This window comes from Tyto alba, unplaced genomic scaffold, assembly GCF_018691265.1.
Source record: "Tyto alba isolate M040663 unplaced genomic scaffold, T.alba_DEE_v4.0 Super-Scaffold_2, whole genome shotgun sequence".
Taxonomy (NCBI): domain Eukaryota; kingdom Metazoa; phylum Chordata; class Aves; order Strigiformes; family Tytonidae; genus Tyto; species Tyto alba.
In genome coordinates, this window is record NW_024881282.1 from 17,752,931 (window position 1) to 17,772,358 (window position 19,428).

The following is a 19,428-nucleotide window of genomic DNA, read 5'->3' on the forward strand; positions in this document are numbered from 1 at the left end:
GTCAATATTTGTCAGTTCCTCTGTTATCTCTGGTTTGTACTTGAAAACTTTGGCTCTAAATCAAAGGTCTAGACTACATTGGTCAAACTCTCAGAACATCAGCTACCGACAGCCAAGGAAGCAAAAGAGTACAAATGCTTCCCTGATCTGTGCCAGTCCCAATCAGCCTCTCACTACGTGTCTGGAGAGTCTTTAGACATATATGGAAAGCAAGAAGTATCCTACTTCTGAGAGCAGACAGAGAGAAAGTGAAATCCTCTCTCAAAGAGAAATGAATGAGGTGCAGAACAGAACATGAACTGAAACAATTTTGATGAATGTTAGTTTTACAATGTGAAAAGAAAATAGTAAAATAATCAGTCAAGATAGCAAGTGGATGATAACAAGTTGTTGAGATTGCTTTCCAGATGCTCTATCCAAAGCATGCTTCTCTGCATTTGTTCCAGTTTGTGGTTGGAAGGGAAGGTGCAAGTAAATGCTGCTTTACCTGGCTTTTCCAGAGAATACAGCAGTCAGTTATGGGTTACTGTAATAGATGGTATGTTTACTCCTTCAGGAATTTAAAAAGTAGTTGAGGAGAAAGTAAGCAAGACTGATCATAAACAAATACAGAACTTCTTGTCCTACACAGTGTGCTGCTGCGCAATTCATAGAGATTGTTACCTTGTCTTTTGAGCCATAAAGCTCAAGATCAGGAACATCCAGGCTTTTCCTGGCCTGGCTCTATGGATGTTAGACAGACAGAGTGGAGAGAGGCATTGTCAAGCAGGCAGACAGTTGTAGAGATTTAATACTGGCCTTCATCTAGACATCCAGAGGCAGAGAGCATGACAGGGGAAAGCAAAGTGCAGAGAAGACTGGAACCAATATGGGCAGCCTTACATGGAGCTGGGGTCGAGTGGGTACCCACCTTTCTGTAAAGGCAGCTGCTGAGACGGTTCTCAGCCAGGTTTGAATTATGAGGAAGCACCGTTAGATGTTTATGCCAGGGCTAGATAGGAAGGAGTTTAAGAGGAATTAAGTTGCTGGCTTTTCTGAAAACAGCATGCAGCTACAGCACAAGGGCATGCCAGACACGAAATGCCCCACACTCAGGTAAACACTTCCCTCCCCAAAGACCTTGTAACTGCGCGGGTATGTTTCTGATACGGGTTCCACAGGTGGATGAATTTCTGTAGCTTATTTCAGCTCCACAGCGCAGCGTGGGCAGGGCGAGGGGCTGGGCCGAGGGCCGGCGGAGCGCAGCCTCAGTGTCGTTTCCCCTTCCCCGGGCAGAGGAGACAACCGCGGGCGCTGGTTCTTGCCCTGCATGGATCCGTCTTCACACCGTTCGTTATTGGTTATTTTTCCTTCTTGGCACGGAAGCCGAGGTTCTCGGCCCCGCACCCGGGGCTCCCCCTCCGCAGGCCCCCCCTTCCCTCTCCTGAGGGCGCTGCCGCCGCGCCCCACCGAGTCCCCAAGCGGCAGCACCGGCCAGGAACATCCCGCCCTCGGCGCCTCAGGCGCCGCGCGCCGCCCCCTCCCGGCTCAGCCCCGCTGACGCTACGGCCCGCCTTCCAGCCCAGCCAATGGCAGGGACGGGATTGGCACCGCCCTCCGCCCTGGGGCCAATGGGAGCTGGGAAGAGGGACGGGGCGTCGTCCCTCTATAGGCCGCGGCGGTGAAGGTGACGAGGGGCGGCCGGCGGGAGCATGGCGGCGGCGGCGATACTGGGCTGGCGGCGCCCGGCCGTGGAGCTGTTGCGGGTGAGGCGGGCGGCGCGGGGCCCGGCCCTTCCCCTCTCCTTCCCTGTACAGCCCCGACCCCACCGCGGGGCCCGGAAAGACTCGGCCAAGGTCACGCCCGCTCCTCGGCCCCTCCCGCCGCGCCGCGGGGTGGAGGGAGCCCCCGGCCCGGGGAGGAACTGAGGGGAGGGAGCGGGCCCTGGGGCGGCTCCTGCCGCCGGGCCCTCGGCCGGGGGAGCGGGGCCGGTGTCGCCGCGGCCCGCGGGGCTGGGCAGGCCGCGCCGCCCCGGAGCCGCCTGATCGGTGGAGGGCGGGCGGCTTCCCCGCGCCGGGCGCCGCGGGGCTTTTAGCCGCGGTCTCGGAGCGGCATTTTCCACGGCCTCGCAACCGCCTGTCAGCACAGCGGACTGGCTAGGGCCCTCGCCCGGCTCTTCAGCTCGTTCCTTGGTAATTCGTTGCCCTGCAGAGCCCCTGTACCCACCGGTTACCCGCTGCAGCAGCGAGGACGTGTGGCAGCTGTCGAAGGCTTTCTGTAGGCAGGGCCAGAAGAGGGATCGGGTAGGCAGAGGTGCTGCCTTGATGTGCCTGAGGTAGGTTCATCAGGACAGCTGGGAAGTGAGGTACTGAGAGCTCCTGCCTGAAGAGCCTCTGTGCCTGGCTGCATTGAGGCACTGCTGACCTTATTGGTGGGGGTACCTGGCTTGCCTGGAGTGCTGGGGATGCTGTCGCTGCTATAGGAAGAAAAGGGGAGGTACAGCATCTGTCCTGCGCTGGATGGCTATATGCAAAGCTGAAGGTTGTGTTTTACCAGCTGCAGAAGTGTGTCTTTTTAAAAAAAAAAAAGTCTGTAATTGACACACAGCATGAACACCGCTAGCAGATGCCAGTTACACTTAGAAGACTGTTGTGTGCTTTGTCCAGTTTACTACAAAGGTAAACTTCAGCTGTTGTCTAGTAAGACCACACTACTTTGTTAGGCCTTTTTTTGACACTAACCTTTGAAAGCCTGGTTATTAAAGCCCTGCAGGGACATAATTCATTTTCAGGGAGACGTTTTAAATTAAACTTCCTACTGTCTATTACAACCTGAGCTGGAAAAAAAACCACAAACCCAAAACCTAATTGAAAAACATTGGGAAAAAAAAAATCTATCTTTTGTTAACTGAAGGTTGTCAAGTAAAGAGAGAAACAGACTAAATTTTTATATTGTGGACAATATGCTGGAAGGCACTCTTTGATTTATAAAACCAATGGTGGTTTTGTGGTGTCCTTAAGTAGTTATTTTTAATTAGTATTTATTTAGCTGTAATTCAGTAATGACCAGAGGTTTCCAGTGTGCTGAAATGTTGTCTAAGAAAGTGACTAAGGAAGTGGCTTAAACCATTAGCTGAAAGATCATACTGTTAATATGTGAAACAATACATAGAGATGTAATTGTGTGTATTTACACTGCTTAATTAGATGAAGCTAGTAGCTGATGAATTAGCCAGCTCAGGTGGCACCTTTTTCTTTTTCTTGGTTTTGTTTTATTATCATCTTTTGTTGTAGCATTCCAAATTCATTATCCTCAGTTTTGTTCATGAAATGCCAGTGAACTGAAGCTGTAGACACAAAGTGACACTGTTTTAAAAGCAGTGAAGTTAACGATAGAAATGAATGAAGTCCAGAGAAGCAGAATGAGGAACTAGTAAACTTTTTCAAGATAGCACCACTCATTCCCTAGTTTAGACATGTGTTATACGTGTACCTAACAGATTTAGCTAAAATGGCTTTTGTTTTTAAAGGATTATCTGTTTATTTTTCAGAAAATATTTTATCACAGATGTGATACTAGACTACACTTTTTTTAAAAGGCATATTATGATTTTTAATATTTTTTCCAGTGTTTCTTAGATACTATTTTTTTAAATAATGACTTCTGTGAAAATGGTACATTACTGAAATGTCATGGCATTGGCTTTCTTGATACGAAATTCTGAGGACTTTCTTATTTTCAGGCTTTGAAGTATACAAGCCGTGGCTATGCATCACAGCGTACTTTAAATGTAAGTATAAAGCACCATCTGACTGCAATAGATCACTGCTTTAAATTTGTTTCTTAATCACTGGAGTTTTAGAAAAAGTTATCATAAGAAATCTGTATTGAAGACAATGGGACTTGTGCCCAAGTCACACTTTACTGCAAAATCTGGAATAAAAGTTAGATTTCCTTTTTATTTTGGCTTGATAATTGTTAGGTAGTGTGGGACAAAATTGGTTAGACATGTGTCAGCTAACATAAGCTTAATGTAACTATCTACCAGTTATTGGGAAATACAGCTGATGACAGCTAATCCCTTTGAGGTTATTGGTATGTTATCCTGCAACTTGCTGTTACAATGTAAAAGATGAGGACAAGTCTGTTGCTATCACTGAAGTCAATCATGATGAAGAAAGGGTTATAGAAACAGACAAACCTGCTTAAACAAGTATAACTTTGGTTTAATTTTTTTCTAGTGTTTTCTTTCTTTGCTTGTCTCTAAATAAAGAACTCATGGTGAGACCCTATAAAGCTTTGTGTCTAACTTCCACTGAAACCAGCACAGTTGGAGATATTCATTCCATCTTCCCAATAGCTGTCCGGGACAGCCAGAGGTCTGAAATGTGCATCTTTTTGGTGTGAGGTCCTTGTGCTGCTATCACAGGACTAGCAGATAGACATGTTGACATAGCGCTAAATGTAAGAGGCAAAATATGAGTAAATCTGTTTTGAGGCGCTACTAGATATAGAACTGAATGTCACACCATGTCTTAAACTACTGCTTATGCATTGTGCTGGGACCCAGGCTTTTGAATATCTCCAAGGATGGAGACTCCACAACCTCCCTAGACAACCTGTTACAGTGTTCAGTCACACAGTGAAAAAGTGTTTTCTGATATTCAGAGGGAGTCTCCTGTGTGTCAGTTTGTTCCCATTGCCTCTGGTCCTGTCACTGGGCACCTCTGAGAAGAGCCTGGCTCTGTCCTCTTTGTACCTTCTCTTCAGGTATTAATATACATGGATGAGGTGCTCCTGCACCTGCTTCAAGCTGAACAGGCTCACTCAGCCTTTCCTTGTATGTCAGATGCTCAGTCCCCCTAATCTTCATGGCCCTTTGTTGGACTCCAGTATGTCCATGTCTTTCTTCTACTGGGGAGCCCAAAAAGGGACACAATATTCCAGGTGTGGCTTCACCCGGGCTGAGTAGAGGGCAAGAACCACCTCCCTTGACCAGCTGGCAATACTTTGCCTAATGCAGCCCAGGATACCATCAGCCTTCTCTGCTGCAAGTGCCCATCGCTGGCTTGCATTCAGCCTGGTGTCTGCCAGGATCCTCAGGTCATTTTATTCCAAGCTGCTTTCCAGCTGAGTGGCCACCTACATGTCCTGGTGCCAGGGGTTATTCTTTCCCAGGTGCAGGACGTTGCAATCCTGCTTGATGAACTTCATAGGTTCCTGTAAGCCCATTCCTCCAGCCTGTCGAGGTCCCTCTGGATGGCAGCACGACCCTCTGGTGTATCAGCCACTCTTCAGCAAACCTGCAGAGGGTATATGCTGTCCCATCATCCAGATGATTAATGAAGATATTAAATGGGACTGAACCCAGTATTGACCCCTGGGGAACACCGCTAGTTACTGGCCTCCAACTAGACTTCGTGCCACTGATCATCCACCACCTCCTGGGCCTGGAATGCACCTCACTGTCTCTTTATCAAGCCCATACTTCATTAGCTTCTGTATGAGGATGTTATGGGAGACAGTGTTGAAAGCCTTACTGTAGTCCAGGCAGACAATGTCCACAGTTCTCCCCTCATCTACCAAACCAGTCATTTCACTGTAAAACTTTGTTGGATTGGTTGAGCATGATGAATACATGCTGATGATTCCTGCTGATTTTTCTGGTTCATGTTCCTGGAAATGGTTTCCAGGATTAGTTGTTTCATCACCTCCCCAGGGATTGAGGTGAGGCTGACTGGCCTGGAGTTCCCTAGGTCCTCCTTCTGGCCCTTCCTGAAGATAGGAGTGATGCTTGCTTTTCTCCTGTCCTCGGGCACCTCTCACACTTGCTGTGACCGTTCCAAGATTATTGAGCGTGACCTTACAAAGACATCAGCCAGCTCCCTCAGCACTTGTGGGTGCATTCGAGCAGGGCCTGTGGATTTATATATGTCCAGTTTGCTTAAGTATTCCCTGACCTGATCCTCTTCCACCAAGGTTACATCTTCCTTGCTCCAGCCTTCCCCCTGGTCTCTGGAGCCTGGGATTCCTGAAGGCTGGTCTTACAAGTGGAGACTGAGGTGAAGAAGGCATTCAGTACCTCAGCCTTTTCCATGTCCTGTGTCACCAGGTCTGCTGCCCAATTCAGCAGCAAGCCCACGTTTTCCCTAGACTTCCTTTTGCTTCCTAGGTGTTTATGGAAGCCCTTCTTGTTGTCTTTGACATCTCTTGCCATATTCAATTCCAGTTGGGCTTTGGCTTTCATAACCTTGTCCCTGCATGCTTGGACAGTGTCTGCCAGGTTCCCTGTCCCTCCTTCCACCTTCTGTATTCTTCCTTTTTGCGTATGGATTTTGGTCATTGATGTAGACCTGGCATTTTTACCTGACTTACTAGCTACTGGAATGGACTGCTCTTGAGCTTGGAGGAGCTAATCCTTGAACACTGAAGAGCTTTCTTTGACCCACTTTCACTCCAAGACCTTTGAGACTCCTGCAAGCTTCATCCATCCCAAGGCTGAGCGTGCACTCCAGCTGTTCTGTCTCATAAGGGGCAACCTCCCCCCACCTTGTCTTCTCAGCCTGTCCTTCTTAAAGAGCCCATATCCCTGCATGGCAGCACTCCAGCTGTGGGAGCCATCCCACCATGGCTCCATGATCCCAGGATTGTAATTCTGCAGCTGCACACCAATCTCCTTATGTTAATTCCCTATGCTGCACGCATTAATAAAGATTATTTTAGTGCTCTGAAACATTTGCAGGATAAAAGGGAAGGTGTAATATTAAGGAAAGAGTAAAAGTGGATACATTAAAAAAAATACTGGGATATGTGTGCATATGTGAGAGAGACTGTGACTTTTACTCCATGCTTTTCCTCTTAGGAGGTGGTGATAGCAAGTGCTGTAAGGACACCGATTGGATCTTTCCAAGGATCTCTTTCATCATTGCCAGCCACTAAACTTGGTTCCATTGCAATTAAGGGAGCAATTGACAGAGCAGGTATATGTAAATATTTTTTCTGTGACAAAGAAAACCTCAAGTAGCTCAGAACAGTATCAGTCTGTGTCTTTAAATTGCTTGGTAAACAGAAGGTCCTGGGTGTTTTGCTCCTGTGGCACTCTTACGTCTTTATCCACAAATGGTATTTAAGAAAAGTTGGCTGTTGGGCTTTATTTCAGTCTGAATTAAGTGCTGCTTCTAGGAGCAGAATATTACTTAGGGATATCTGTGGTAATCCAAATCTGATTGAACATGCTAATTGTTTTTCTGAGGTGGGGTTTTATGACACACCTAAACTGATGTAAAGGCTACTTGTTGCTGAAACCAGTGGCCCTTCCTTGCCCTGCCCATTTTTTACATGGGCATTTATGCTTGTAGGACACTCTCATGTGTCTATTGATGGATTCAAATTAGCAAAAAATTATTTTTGCGATGGAGGATGGTTAATTTTCTACAAATTTGGCTTCTTGAAAGAGCATGTTACCAGAACTTGAACACCAGGGCTGTTGCAAGAGATGCAGCACAGGAGCAGGCCTCTTCTGTCTGATGGCAGCTAGCTGTGGCCTTGGCTCACCCCTGTTCAACCAACCAACCAACCTGTTTCTTTAGACATAATTGTGGCAGGTAGAAAGTTTTGTGCATTTAACCATCTGTGGAAATTGAGCTTCTCAGGTGACTAGTGAGACTTGGAAATGTTGGTGTGAGTTCGCTAACTGTAGCTTGTTCTCCCAAAGTAACAAGGGAGTTCTTTTCTGTGGGGGTCACCAGGTCACTGTGTTCCATGAACACAAGGGTAGAGATCTCGAATGCGCCCAACAGGGTCCTGCATGCTCTTAGCACACAGGTTGGACATGGCATGTTTCATCAATCTTTGATAGAAAACTTCAGTGGGAAGGTTCATAAAAGGCAATTGTGTTTTCTGTGCAAAAAAATCCTAAATTGAAATAATTTTGTTTTGTAGGTATCCCTGCAGAAGAAGTGAAAGAAGCATATATGGGTAATGTCTTGCAGGCTGGACAAGGACAGGCTCCTGCAAGACAAGCAGTCTTGGGTGCAGGTATTCATTCTCTTGTTACTGGGTTAAAGGTTTTCTGTCTTTATGTAGACAGTGTAGATTATAGAGCTATGAGTTAAAGTGGGGTGTGCCCAGCCCTTTGTCAAGACAGTCTGTGCATGCTTTTTATCCTGTGGTGGGGGGTGTAGCTGTATTCATGTAAGTGGGCCTAATTGTGCACCCTCAGGAATCAGTTTTCATACAATGGATGTTACTGCCTGTGGGGTTCGCAGAATCTGGAGAGGACAATATCGGAGACCAGGCTGTTAGTCCCAGAGCACTTTATGCAAATAATGGATGCTGCTCTTTGAATCTATCATGAAACAGATTTTTTTTCTTCAGAATATCATTACTCTTAAGCCTTATTAGATAAGGGGTCAGTGAGTTTCCATGAACTGCAGATATGAGTATGTCATTACGCTCATCTTCCCGTGGAGTCTGGAACTGTCGCTGGAAGGATTCACTTCATGATGATAACTGCAGCACAAATGTTCTTGGGGTGCAGAAATTTTCTTCTCCCTTTTGCTGCGGGGATGGAATTCCATACCCTAGCATGATGCTAGGAAAGTCTATAGGTCAGGGAAGAACTGGATACTTTCTTGGCTCTGTCCCTCTACTTTTTTTGAAAGAGAAGGAACTGCTTCCATGTGAAGCAAAAGGATGAATATATGCTCTTTTCTTTCCCCTGGCTAGTTTTCCCACCTCACTGCTGGTATGGAGGTGATGTCCTGGTAGCAGAGCCATAATACTAGAGAGCAAGCTTAGGACAGAGGCAGTGATGCAATGGTCTTGAGTCAAGCTGCACACAGCAGGGCCCAAAGCTCTTGTAATGAACACTCAGTAACAATAACAACTCAGTAATAACTGTGTAAATGACACTGACACCTAGCATTTTTGGTCTTGTTCAGTATTGCCTGTGTTTAGAGTCCCTATACTTCTGGGGTCTGTCTTGTTGCCAGTTGCTAAATTCTACGGCCTGTTTATGCCTTTTCAATCTTGAATGCTTCTTAGAGGCAAGGATTGGAGTGTCAGGAGGAGGAATAGTACTGGAATTGGTTCACTGATCTTCTGTCTCCAATTCTTCATATGCTTGCTCCCTTACCACAAGTCTGTTGTTGGAAGGGGAGAAACAACAAGAGTCTCCAAGAAGAATAGCAACTAGGGGTGAGGGTAGATAGGTTGCCCTGGCAGGCTAAATAAGTGCAAGCTGGACACCATGGGCTTACGGAACAATTGGTCCCACGTGAAATATTGCTGAGACACCAATAAAGTGTCTACTCTTAAATACAGTTGTTTGTACAACTTCTTTGATTCAGGTCTACCAATCTGCACTCCTACTACAACTGTCAATAAAGTCTGTGCTTCAGGAATGAAGTCGATCATGATGGCAGCACAAAGCCTGATGTGTGGGAGTCAGGTATGTGAATGTTAGTGCTGTTTTATGGGAAAAACACACAATTAATGTTGTAGATCCTGTCCTACTAATGACTCTGCTCTTTGATTTGGACCTGTGTTTTGATTTTGGATAATAAGGCTAATTAGCAAGGTTTTGTTTTGCTTATGCAACCTTAATTTTATAGTCACTTAAGTGTGTTGTGGTTTAAAACAAAACAAAAAATCTTAAGTGTTATAGTTAGGAAATTGTCAGATGCATTGTTAGGGCTGAGCAAATAAGGTGGATTTTAATTTTTTTTTTACTATTTACATCCTCTCCCTACTTTTCTTTCCTCCACTCCAACTCTTGCCCCACCCCCAAAAACTAATTAAGGGAATTTTCAAGCTTTCTGGTTTGAAAAATTGAAATTTTTATAGACTTAATTTTTAATAAAACATATTTAATTTTGACTTTCAGACACTTTAAACACTTAAATGAATTAAATGTACATATTAAAGCAATGTTGTTTCCAAGTACATTAAAGATGCCTCAGGCTTTTTTTATTGCTTTAGAAGAAGCAGAATGTAATGTTGATAAATAAGTGTTTTCATAGAAGAGAGCTTGATGGAGGGGAATTGCTCATCTCTGTCAACTGTTCCTGGTACGATGGCAAAAATAGTATCACTTAATGGAAGAATGGGAGAATACACCATCTTCAGCAAGCCATTAAGTGCTATGCAGCAAAGAATGTGGGAGATGTGTGAAGACATTTCAATCTTGTTTTTAATTCTATATTCAAAAGCACTTTGGCAACATCTCCCCGTCTCTGAAGTGAAAATATTGTCAGTTCAATACACATTTTTGGTTTACAAAGTAAATGGCTCATAAGTGAGAAATATACTTACTTCCTTTTTTTTTTTTTTTTTTTTAGAAAAAAAGTAAAATATTTAAATTTTGTTTTCCCTCCTGTGAAAATAACAGTATAGCTGAGTTAAGCAACTACTTATTGCTTTGGCCTTGCTCTGCAGAGAACGGCACTTTGCCCAGTGCCTACTGGAGTCAGTGGAAGTCTTGTCACTGGACTTTGAACGAGGGCCAGCATGTCTGTGTAAACAGCTACATTTAGATTTAGTAATTTACATCCAGTGACTTCATGAGAGTTCTTGTGCATTTCGTTGGTTTGACAGATGCAGGCTGTGAGCTCTGGAGAGAACTGGAGTTTTCAGCTGAGCTAATCATATGTGTTGTGCTTCCTATTTCAGCAAAAGCAGACACTCGGCCAGTTATTAGTCTCTTAGAGCTATAAATTATGGGGTTTTGTTAGTATTTGTTTATTTTTCCTGGCTGTGGACTGTGAGGTATCTGTGGTATGAAAGTCAGTGATGGCTCCCAGTGGCTTGAGCCAGCGTACGTCATTGTATAAACAATTGTATTAACTCTGTCTTCAAGTCTCACTTTATGGAATTGAAATGGCAGGGACTCTTGTTCCTCTGATCTATTGCTGCTTCCATCTCTCAGCTGTCTTTCCAATTTATCTGTCTTTCCAGTCTCCAGCCTTCTTTCTTTTCTTTATTACTTCATGTCACTATTCCTGGATCTAGTTTATAATCTATTCTGAACCAAACCATTATTTCTCCGAGTCCTAATTTAAAGAAAACAAAAAAGCTTTCAGCTTTTTCTTATTGCTGTTTCGATGTAAAATCTTTTTGAATCTCTATTAACAGCACTACTGAACTCTCAAAGACTCACATTGCTGTCTGTGTATTTTTCTTACATTTATCCATATTTCATATATGCCATCAAACACAACTGTATCTGTTCTTCACACCCTGAGATCCTAGGGATTTTGGGGGTATAGCCTGATGAACAGTAGATATACTTATGGCCCTGATAACTTTGTAGGCTTGCTTTGTTTGCTTTGTCTGACCTTGAAAAGTATACTAATTAATAAATGCCCATAATGATTTAGCTTAATTCAAGTTCAGTAATCATTAATTACTAACATCTCTTTTTTTGCTGGCCTTTTCAGATGATAAAACCACATTATAAGTCATCTCTCTTTACTTAGTAGGATGAAACAATATTATGTAAAACTGCAGGTACTTGTAAATTTCTGTCTCTTCTTATTGGTCTCTTAGATTCTGACTGTTGCTTGTTCCATAGTGATATGGAGCTGTGAGTGAAGAACAAAACCAGGAAGTTTACAAAAAAATAAACTGTTTAAAGTAAAATCTATAACTTCATCTCAGAAGCTTTTGAAGTAAAAGTGCAAGAGACTGACATGGCTCTTGCAGCTTTCTAAAACTGCATACAAGACAAAAAGTCTAATTGTTCAGTCAGGGTGGATTAACTGTCTTCAGCTGTTGTTTCTGCTGTTGATTTTTTAAATGCGTAAAGATTTTTTTTTCCTCTTTCTCTAAGACTCCTCAGAAATATAAAGCGGACATGCTTAAGCTTTTGCTGATATTTGTTCCTACAAGTCATAGAGAACATGCTGCATTATTAATAGTTTTAACTTGTTTCCTTTGAGCAGGATGTAATGGTTGCTGGTGGAATGGAGAGCATGTCTAATGTTCCTTATACAATGAGCAGAGGATCAACACCTTACGGAGGAGTAAAGCTGGAAGACCTGATAGTAAAAGATGGGCTGACAGATGCTTATAACCATATCCATATGGTAAATATTCCTGCGCAGTACTAAGTATTAACCATAGACCTGATGCAGCTTTGAAGAGCTTGCTTATAATTACCATGAAACTGCTTCATCTTGCAAACCTGGAAATGAGGAATAACATGAACAGAGGAGGAAAAAGTCTTCCATTTCCAGGCTTCCTGTAGTAACTGTAGTGGAGGGGCTAGACAGAAGACCAAAACAGAATAACAAATTGGGTGTTAATATTTATCAGTCTCTGATTGAAGTCTGAATAGCCTAGAGCAGGGATTTAAAAAAAAAAAAATTCTTCTACTGACAGATTGCTGTTGCTCTGTCTGTGGGAGAAAGCAATCAAGTTACCTGATGTCTTTGAGGGTACCTACCCCGTACGGTTCAGCAGGCTCTCATGTTTATTTTCCCTCCCCGAGTGCAGATATATCATATCTTCTGTTGGAAGGTCTGAGTCAGCTGATACGCTTACTCATCAGCATGGTAACTTAAATTGGACAAACAACTGCAAACTTAGGATGGGTTTGGGAAACAACTGCTATGACAATAGTGAAGGACAAACATCGGGGAAAAACAGTTTGAAAAGAGAATGACTACTTTCAGTTTACAGATTTTTCTGACCTTTGCCTATGGTAATTCACAATTATAGGGCATTATTGATTGATTGATCAGTCAGTGATCTTGCTGGTGTACAGGAAAACATGTCATGTCTACTGTGATCCATACTTCTCATACAGACCTCACTGCTGCTGTGTGTGATTTATTCTTTTTGCAGTATGGCGCACTCTGCTTAGGCTGCTGGTTGAAATCCACTCCCACATTTCAGCTAAAAACAATTCTGGCTGCAAGAATTTTTATAGGAATGTAAATAGTGGCTTTGCTAGTTTCTGTATGTGGGGGAAAACTCTAGGAGTTGGTTATAATACACAAAGTTTTATCAGATTGGGACAATATTTCAGAACCTTTTGTTGTCATTTATAGCAGCTGTAGGTTGCTTGGAAAGCCTTAACAGTGTGTGAGAATATACAGGAAGGCCCTTCTGATGGCTTTTGGAATTTACTTGTCTATGTTTTGGCAATAGACTAAGCTGCTGGTGCTATGAAGACTTTAAATTCTTTAACTACATAGAAGTGAAGTTTCTTGTTTAAAGAACTAGAGGAACATGGTAGTAAACGGTTTTGTGTTGATTCATTGAGTTCTCTACAGCAGAGAGGTGGAACAAAACCTGTTTAAGAACAGATCTTTCAGGTTGACTGAATGAGTATCCTTTTTTTGTATTTATTTTGTCACTGGGTATTTAGACATCGTTGGTAATGAATTATGGTTGTATAATTATGATTACGATTGACCTATATATAAAATTACTTGATTGTTTCATTCTACTTATTTCATTCCAGTTACTAGACAAAAGGTATACATACTTTTAGTTGTACAGTTTTTAGAGAATCAGATCCCAAACGCTCAGTAAGCCCTGTGTGTTGACCTGTTCTTGTAACCTTTGGGATAGGCAAGCTCATAATGGAATGAAAACACTAGTAAGATGATATGAACACTAGTAAAATGCCTGAACAGGGATCTTCAGTCTCTGAAGATATCAGCCCTAAGCACTTTAAAGCTTACTTTTCCACACAGTTTTTTAACTTTAAAAAAAGCCTTGTAGGGAGAGTTCCTTCATGGCTTTAATCTGGATCCAGAAGACATTTGCTAAATCTGAAGATCATATTCCAAAACCAAAAGTTATTGTTTGATCATGATTGTGTAAATTGGAAAGGGACACCAAATAGTCACATTAAATTCTGAAAATCTGCTAGTTGAGTTTTTTTCGACTACATTTCTACTTCCCATCTCCAGAAATACCAAACCTAACGTGCCTGGTTTTCTCCAAGGGCAACTGTGCTGAGAATACTGCGAAGAAGTTTACTATTTCACGAGAGGAACAAGACACTTACGCCATAGGCTCTTACACTAAGAGCAAGACAGCCTGGGATTCAGGAATATTGAAAAATGAAATAATTCCTGTCACTATTTCAAAAAAAGGTATTATGGAAAGGTGTGATAAAATAAACTGTGTTTCTCATTGAAAGCTGTCATGCTGTCTGTGTTCAGTGCAAGTTGTGTTGGTTAAACATGCAGATCTCAGGAACACTAATTTTAGATTAGGTAAGAATTTTCTGTTATGCAGGATTTCTGGTGAGCAGCAGTCAGTGTGCTGTGATCTGGTTTTGTTTTTAATTTTTATTTTATGTTACATACTATATCTTCCTTTTTTTATGTAAGTGGAAGACTAGCTATTGAATTAAGCTAGTATGGCTTGAGGACACCTGTGTTTAATTTTCCTATTAATTACCTTAAAGGTATGCTCTTTGTCCCTTTCGTTCAGCCACCAGGAAGTATAAATGGATTTGCTGTGAATAAATTGGATCAAAGAATAATTTTTTTTAGTTGTCATAAGCACAATTCTTGACATGCATTTTACACGTTTACAATTTTTTACTGAAATAAGGTGTTTAAATAAGGCAGCCTTTAATCAAAGTACTGTGTCAGAATGCCTTAAGAATGAACTGTTCTATAAAATACTAAACCAAATCTGAATTTCAGGAAAGCCAGATACAGAAGTGAAAGAAGATGAAGAATACAAACGTGTTGATTTCAGTAAAGTTCCGAATCTGAAAACTGTTTTTCAAAAAGAAAATGGTAAATATCGTTAAATTAAGTGCTTGCTTTTCTACGAAGTGCAAGGATAGTTTGTTATAGTGGACGGTACTGTTCACAAGAGCTTGAATGCCCAAGGGTAATCCGTTAATTTCTGTATGTCTGCTAAGATAAAGAAACATGCTTCACAGGAGCATGAACTGTCTTGGATTAAAAGCCAGTCCAAGAACCTTAAACCAGTGAAAACCTCTGCTTTGGACATTTACTTTAAAAAGACTGAAGCAGATTGGTTTCGGTTTAGCTATTGCCTTGGTCTCCACCAAGTATGAGCTCTTGTTTCAGGGGGAGCTGGAGTGCCTTTACATAGTTGCCTGTTACCTCCCTGAATCTGTAATTGATAAATCTTTCTGGCTAAATCAAAGTTGCCACTTGTTCACAACCCTTTTTGAGCTGGAATTCTGTGTTAATGCCCGCAGTGCAGCTGGCCCGGAAGGTGTGATCTGAGCAGCCACTTGGACAAAGATACAAATACACGTGATTGTACTTGTTTAATCCAACCAATTTTAAAAAAAATGACTAACGTTTAGTTAACTCAGTGCAGCAGATACTGCCATATTGTCGAGACCTTATGTTCAAGGGTTTAAGGTTAAAAAAAAAATATCATTAGCAGGATATACCCGAGCTGTTTATCCCACTTTCCCTTTTGTTTAAACAACACCGTACCTTTTCTAGGAACAGTTACAGCTGCTAATGCCAGTACTCTGAATGATGGGGCAGCTGCTTTGGTGCTGATGACTACAGAGGCAGCCAAGAGACTGAACGTCAAACCATTGGCACGGGTAGTAGGTAAGATTTTCCTTTTCTTATCTTTGAGTATGGTCCTGGAATGTGCTCCCATAGTGTGCTCTCACACCGGGAGTCCTGTTTGGCTGGTTATCTGACGTTCATGGGACAGAAAAGCTGAGCCATGAGGCATTATGGCTGCGTCTTCTCAATACAGTGCTTGAAATTTCAAGTGTTGTACCAGCAGGATTTTGATCATAAACAGTTTTCTATGTGGAATAATATTGAAAATACGAAAATGTTATTATGTGGCTCACTTAAGGCACTAAAATTTAGTTGTATCTATTTCATGGACCAATATAATCAGAATTCTTCTATCTTGTCTGGGTTTGCTGCTTGCACAAATAAAAATCATATATAGCAAAACCAAAAGGTCTTGAAACAGCTTTTGTGATTTTTACAGCTTTTGCAGATGCTGCTGTTGATCCTATTGACTTCCCAATTGCACCTGCACATGCTGTTCCCAAGGTAGGGGTAAAACTCAGAGTTTTTTAAAAAACAACAAACTTCCCTAGCACTGGTTCATTGGTTCATCACTCAGTGGATCTTCCTGTAATTAGAATCAAAATTGTATCATGAATACGGAGAACACATGTTTTTCAGAGGATCAAGGCTAGAATGCAGATTTTCAGAGTAACAAATTTCTCACACCTCTTTTGAAAGAGAATATTGTTTTATACTGCTTTCACCAACTTTGGGCTCGTTTGCACTCTTGAAGCGTTGCAGCTAGTATGGCTCAAGGGCGAAGTATGGACTGGTTCAAAAAGGAACTGAGGGCAAGTGTATAGCATGAGGCAATACTGTATCAGTTTAAATGTACTTCCTGTAGCAGCGGTCTTAGTACAAGTGTGATGCAAACGTGTTCTCAGCACAGGGCACTCTCCATTTCTTCTTCTGTGAAAACCCATGTTTGTGCTTCAGTACCTCAGTTTTGCTCTTTCCCATCTGACAAAGAGGTTCCGAAATGGGAACTTGAATCAGACTATGGGCAACCTGAGTCACTGACTTCAAAACAGACCTAATTATTTCTATAATTAGCTTCCTAATTTCTTCATAGAGGTAATTGTTTTTATTATTATTTCTAGATTCTAAGTGAGACAGGCCTGAAAAAAGAAGATATTGCAATGTGGGAAATCAATGAAGCATTCAGTGTTGTGGTGCTGGCCAATATTAAAATGCTGGGTATTGATCCACAGAAAGTAAATATCAACGGAGGTGCCGTCTCTCTTGGACATCCAATCGGGTAAGTGAAATCAGCAGTGGTTTTCGTTGTGCACACAGGCATTGTTTTCTAGACGTACTGCTAATATATTTACCTGTATTCTCAAATTTTATGCAAGTAAGAAGGGTGGTAGAAATTTGCTATCAAGTACATAGTGACTTAATTCAGCTGTTAAGTTTCGGGGTACCTTGAAAAGTGCACCATCCCATTTTTCTCTTCAGTTAGTTACCATCGACTTTGATAAAGAGCTTGCTTGTTACCATAGCTGTATGGGTGTATGAAGTATTAAAACCAAATCGCTATTAACACGACAGAATAATCAAGTAGTTAAGCTAATAAAATTTACAGGTAAACTTAAGAAAATAGCAAAGGATATGGCTCAGGGACTTTTATTTTTCTTACATGAGTGAAGGGAAATTCCAGGGCTTGTTGAAGTCTTTATGGCAGTGAATCCAAGAGTCCCCAAGCACCTCATGCAGCAGCTGGGGATAGTCTGGGGATGTTGGTGGGTCTTTTGTTTGAAGTTCTGTCGTCTGGTTAGAGGAGCCAGATCACCTGCTGTGTTCCCCAACAGCTGTAACTTACTCGTGGCATAAGTATATCCCATTAATCCTCCCTAAGAGCAGGCATGCTGCATGGTCCAGGTCAATGAAGAAAACCCCATTTCAAAGCCTCTAAGTAAATACAGCTGTGAAGTCACCACGTTGTACATCAGGAACAAGTAGGCTCAGCAGGAAGAGTACTTCATGGTTCATAAAAAGCTCTACTCAAGGCATAATCCCACAAGACATGCTGATATCTTTGCGGTATCAGCTTCTGAGAAGGGAATATATTTTTTTTGCCTTAAAAGTTAATTTCAGCAGTTTAATGACAGAATTTAAATGACTGATTTTGCATATTAGGTGGATCAAAGTAGCATACTGCAGGAAATCGAGTTGTAAGCAAATAAGAAACTGTTTGAAATTAATCATTGCTATCAATTTGTTTTTTTGTGGTTGATTTACCATCTTCTTTGAAAGAGTATTGCTACCGGTGGAGATACTTTGTAATATACAGACTGGCTTAGAGGTGGTTACCTTTTCCAGAAGGAACTTTAGACAAACATGAAGTTTTTGTTTGTAAGAATCTCTGTTTAAGTACTGTAGCTAGAGAAAAACCTGTATTGCATCTAAATGTAGATTAAATGATTGGTTTGGTCTTTTTGTTGGTGTTTTTTTCCCCTTCAGTGAATCAGTACTATATTCTGCCTACTCTCCTGTGTGGGTCAAATTAAGAATTTCCTTTAAACTAAGCTATATATATTTTTTTCTTTTATTCAGAATGTCTGGAGCAAGAATTGTTGTTCACATGGCCCATGTGTTGAAACAAGGACAATACGGTCTTGCAGGAATTTGCAACGGAGGAGGAGGTGCTTCTGCAATACTGATAGAGAAGCTGTAGGCCCGAATAGTGTTGGAAACAAAGCCTTAAACTCTCTGATCAAAATGATAGGTGGTACCTGTTACATCTTATTTATCAGTAAGTGGATGAATTCCTTAACTGCTATTCTAAAATTTCTTAAAATATCATTGATTATCGATACGGACATCCGGGCTTTCGCTGCTTTGACTCAGTACAAGTTTTTATACAGTACAAATAAAAATGTCCAAATATGACAGTGTCTTGAGACCTGACAATAAAGAATGTTTGTTAACTGTGGTTCCTGTCACTGACCTATGGTTTCTCAAATGCCACTGAAAATTAATTCATAGCATACCAGCTTCGAAGTGGCCTCAAGGATCATTGACTTGGTAACTCACATAGCGCTGCTGTGAGAAGCAGCTGGTTTCTTACAGTTCTGTTGCTTCATTTTCCAAACTACTAAGTGATTTTCATGGAAAAAATAACTACTCACATGTTGGGTTTCTACTGTTGGGTACCTCAAAGCCAGGTCAAACACAGAAGAGGAGCTGCCCTGCTTTAGCACTCACTCACCCAAGCGAACTAGAAGAGATGGTGTAACTTACACATGCAAGTACTGGTACGGCCTCAAAATGCTACGGCTCCTTCTTTGTTCATTTAAACCCACAGTACCCAGCTCTGTCAATATGCTTTTAAGCCGAGGCAGATTCAGGACTGGAAGAGTACAGGTATCATGACCGCTTCTTCCCCAGGAGCCGCCCCGTACCTGGCTGTGCTCTTCCATTCCCAGCGACAACGTCAGGAGTACAGGGTTACACACTCCTGCTGCAAGCGTGGGGAGCTAGATGGGAAAATACTTTCCTGGAAATTAATCTTGGTTTCTTCAGCAGGCTTTTTACCAGAGGGCAAAAACTGGCTATTTCAGTATAATGCCTATTCCCATCTCACCCTTTTCACAAGGGATAACATCAAATGCTTAAGTTTCTTAGCTGGAATTCAGGACATCTACTTTCTTATTTTGACATTAATTTAAACAGGAAGCCATCTTTACCCACTGTTTGACCTTATATTTTGCTCTGTAACGTAGGGGAAATAAATACTTTGACTGGGATGTAGTGGAATCTTCTTTTTCTGGGAAGGAATGTACTCGTAGAGGTAGCAAACGAACAGCGGGGTTTAAATGCTCTATACTAGGAAAATTAACCTTCATTCATGCTCTGACACCTGTCCTTCTAGAAGTTATTTGCCACATGACAGCAG

The 19,428-nt window shown here is 42.0% G+C and overlaps 1 protein-coding gene across 1 annotated transcript; it reads left to right on the top strand.

The window, feature by feature from the left end:
* The first annotated feature begins 1,616 nt into the window (after nt 1–1,616).
* Nucleotides 1,617–18,465, top strand: ACAT1 (acetyl-CoA acetyltransferase 1). Its single transcript, XM_032990832.2, has 12 exons — nt 1,617–1,745; nt 3,722–3,769; nt 6,842–6,959; nt 7,921–8,016; nt 9,330–9,430; nt 11,922–12,065; nt 13,937–14,087; nt 14,649–14,744; nt 15,435–15,548; nt 15,949–16,013; nt 16,631–16,788; nt 18,087–18,465. Exons 1-12 carry the CDS (start codon nt 1,692–1,694, stop codon nt 18,205–18,207), a joined length of 1,266 nt encoding a protein of 421 aa, XP_032846723.2. The 5' UTR covers nt 1,617–1,691; the 3' UTR covers nt 18,208–18,465.
* The last annotated feature ends 963 nt before the right edge of the window (nt 18,466–19,428 follow it).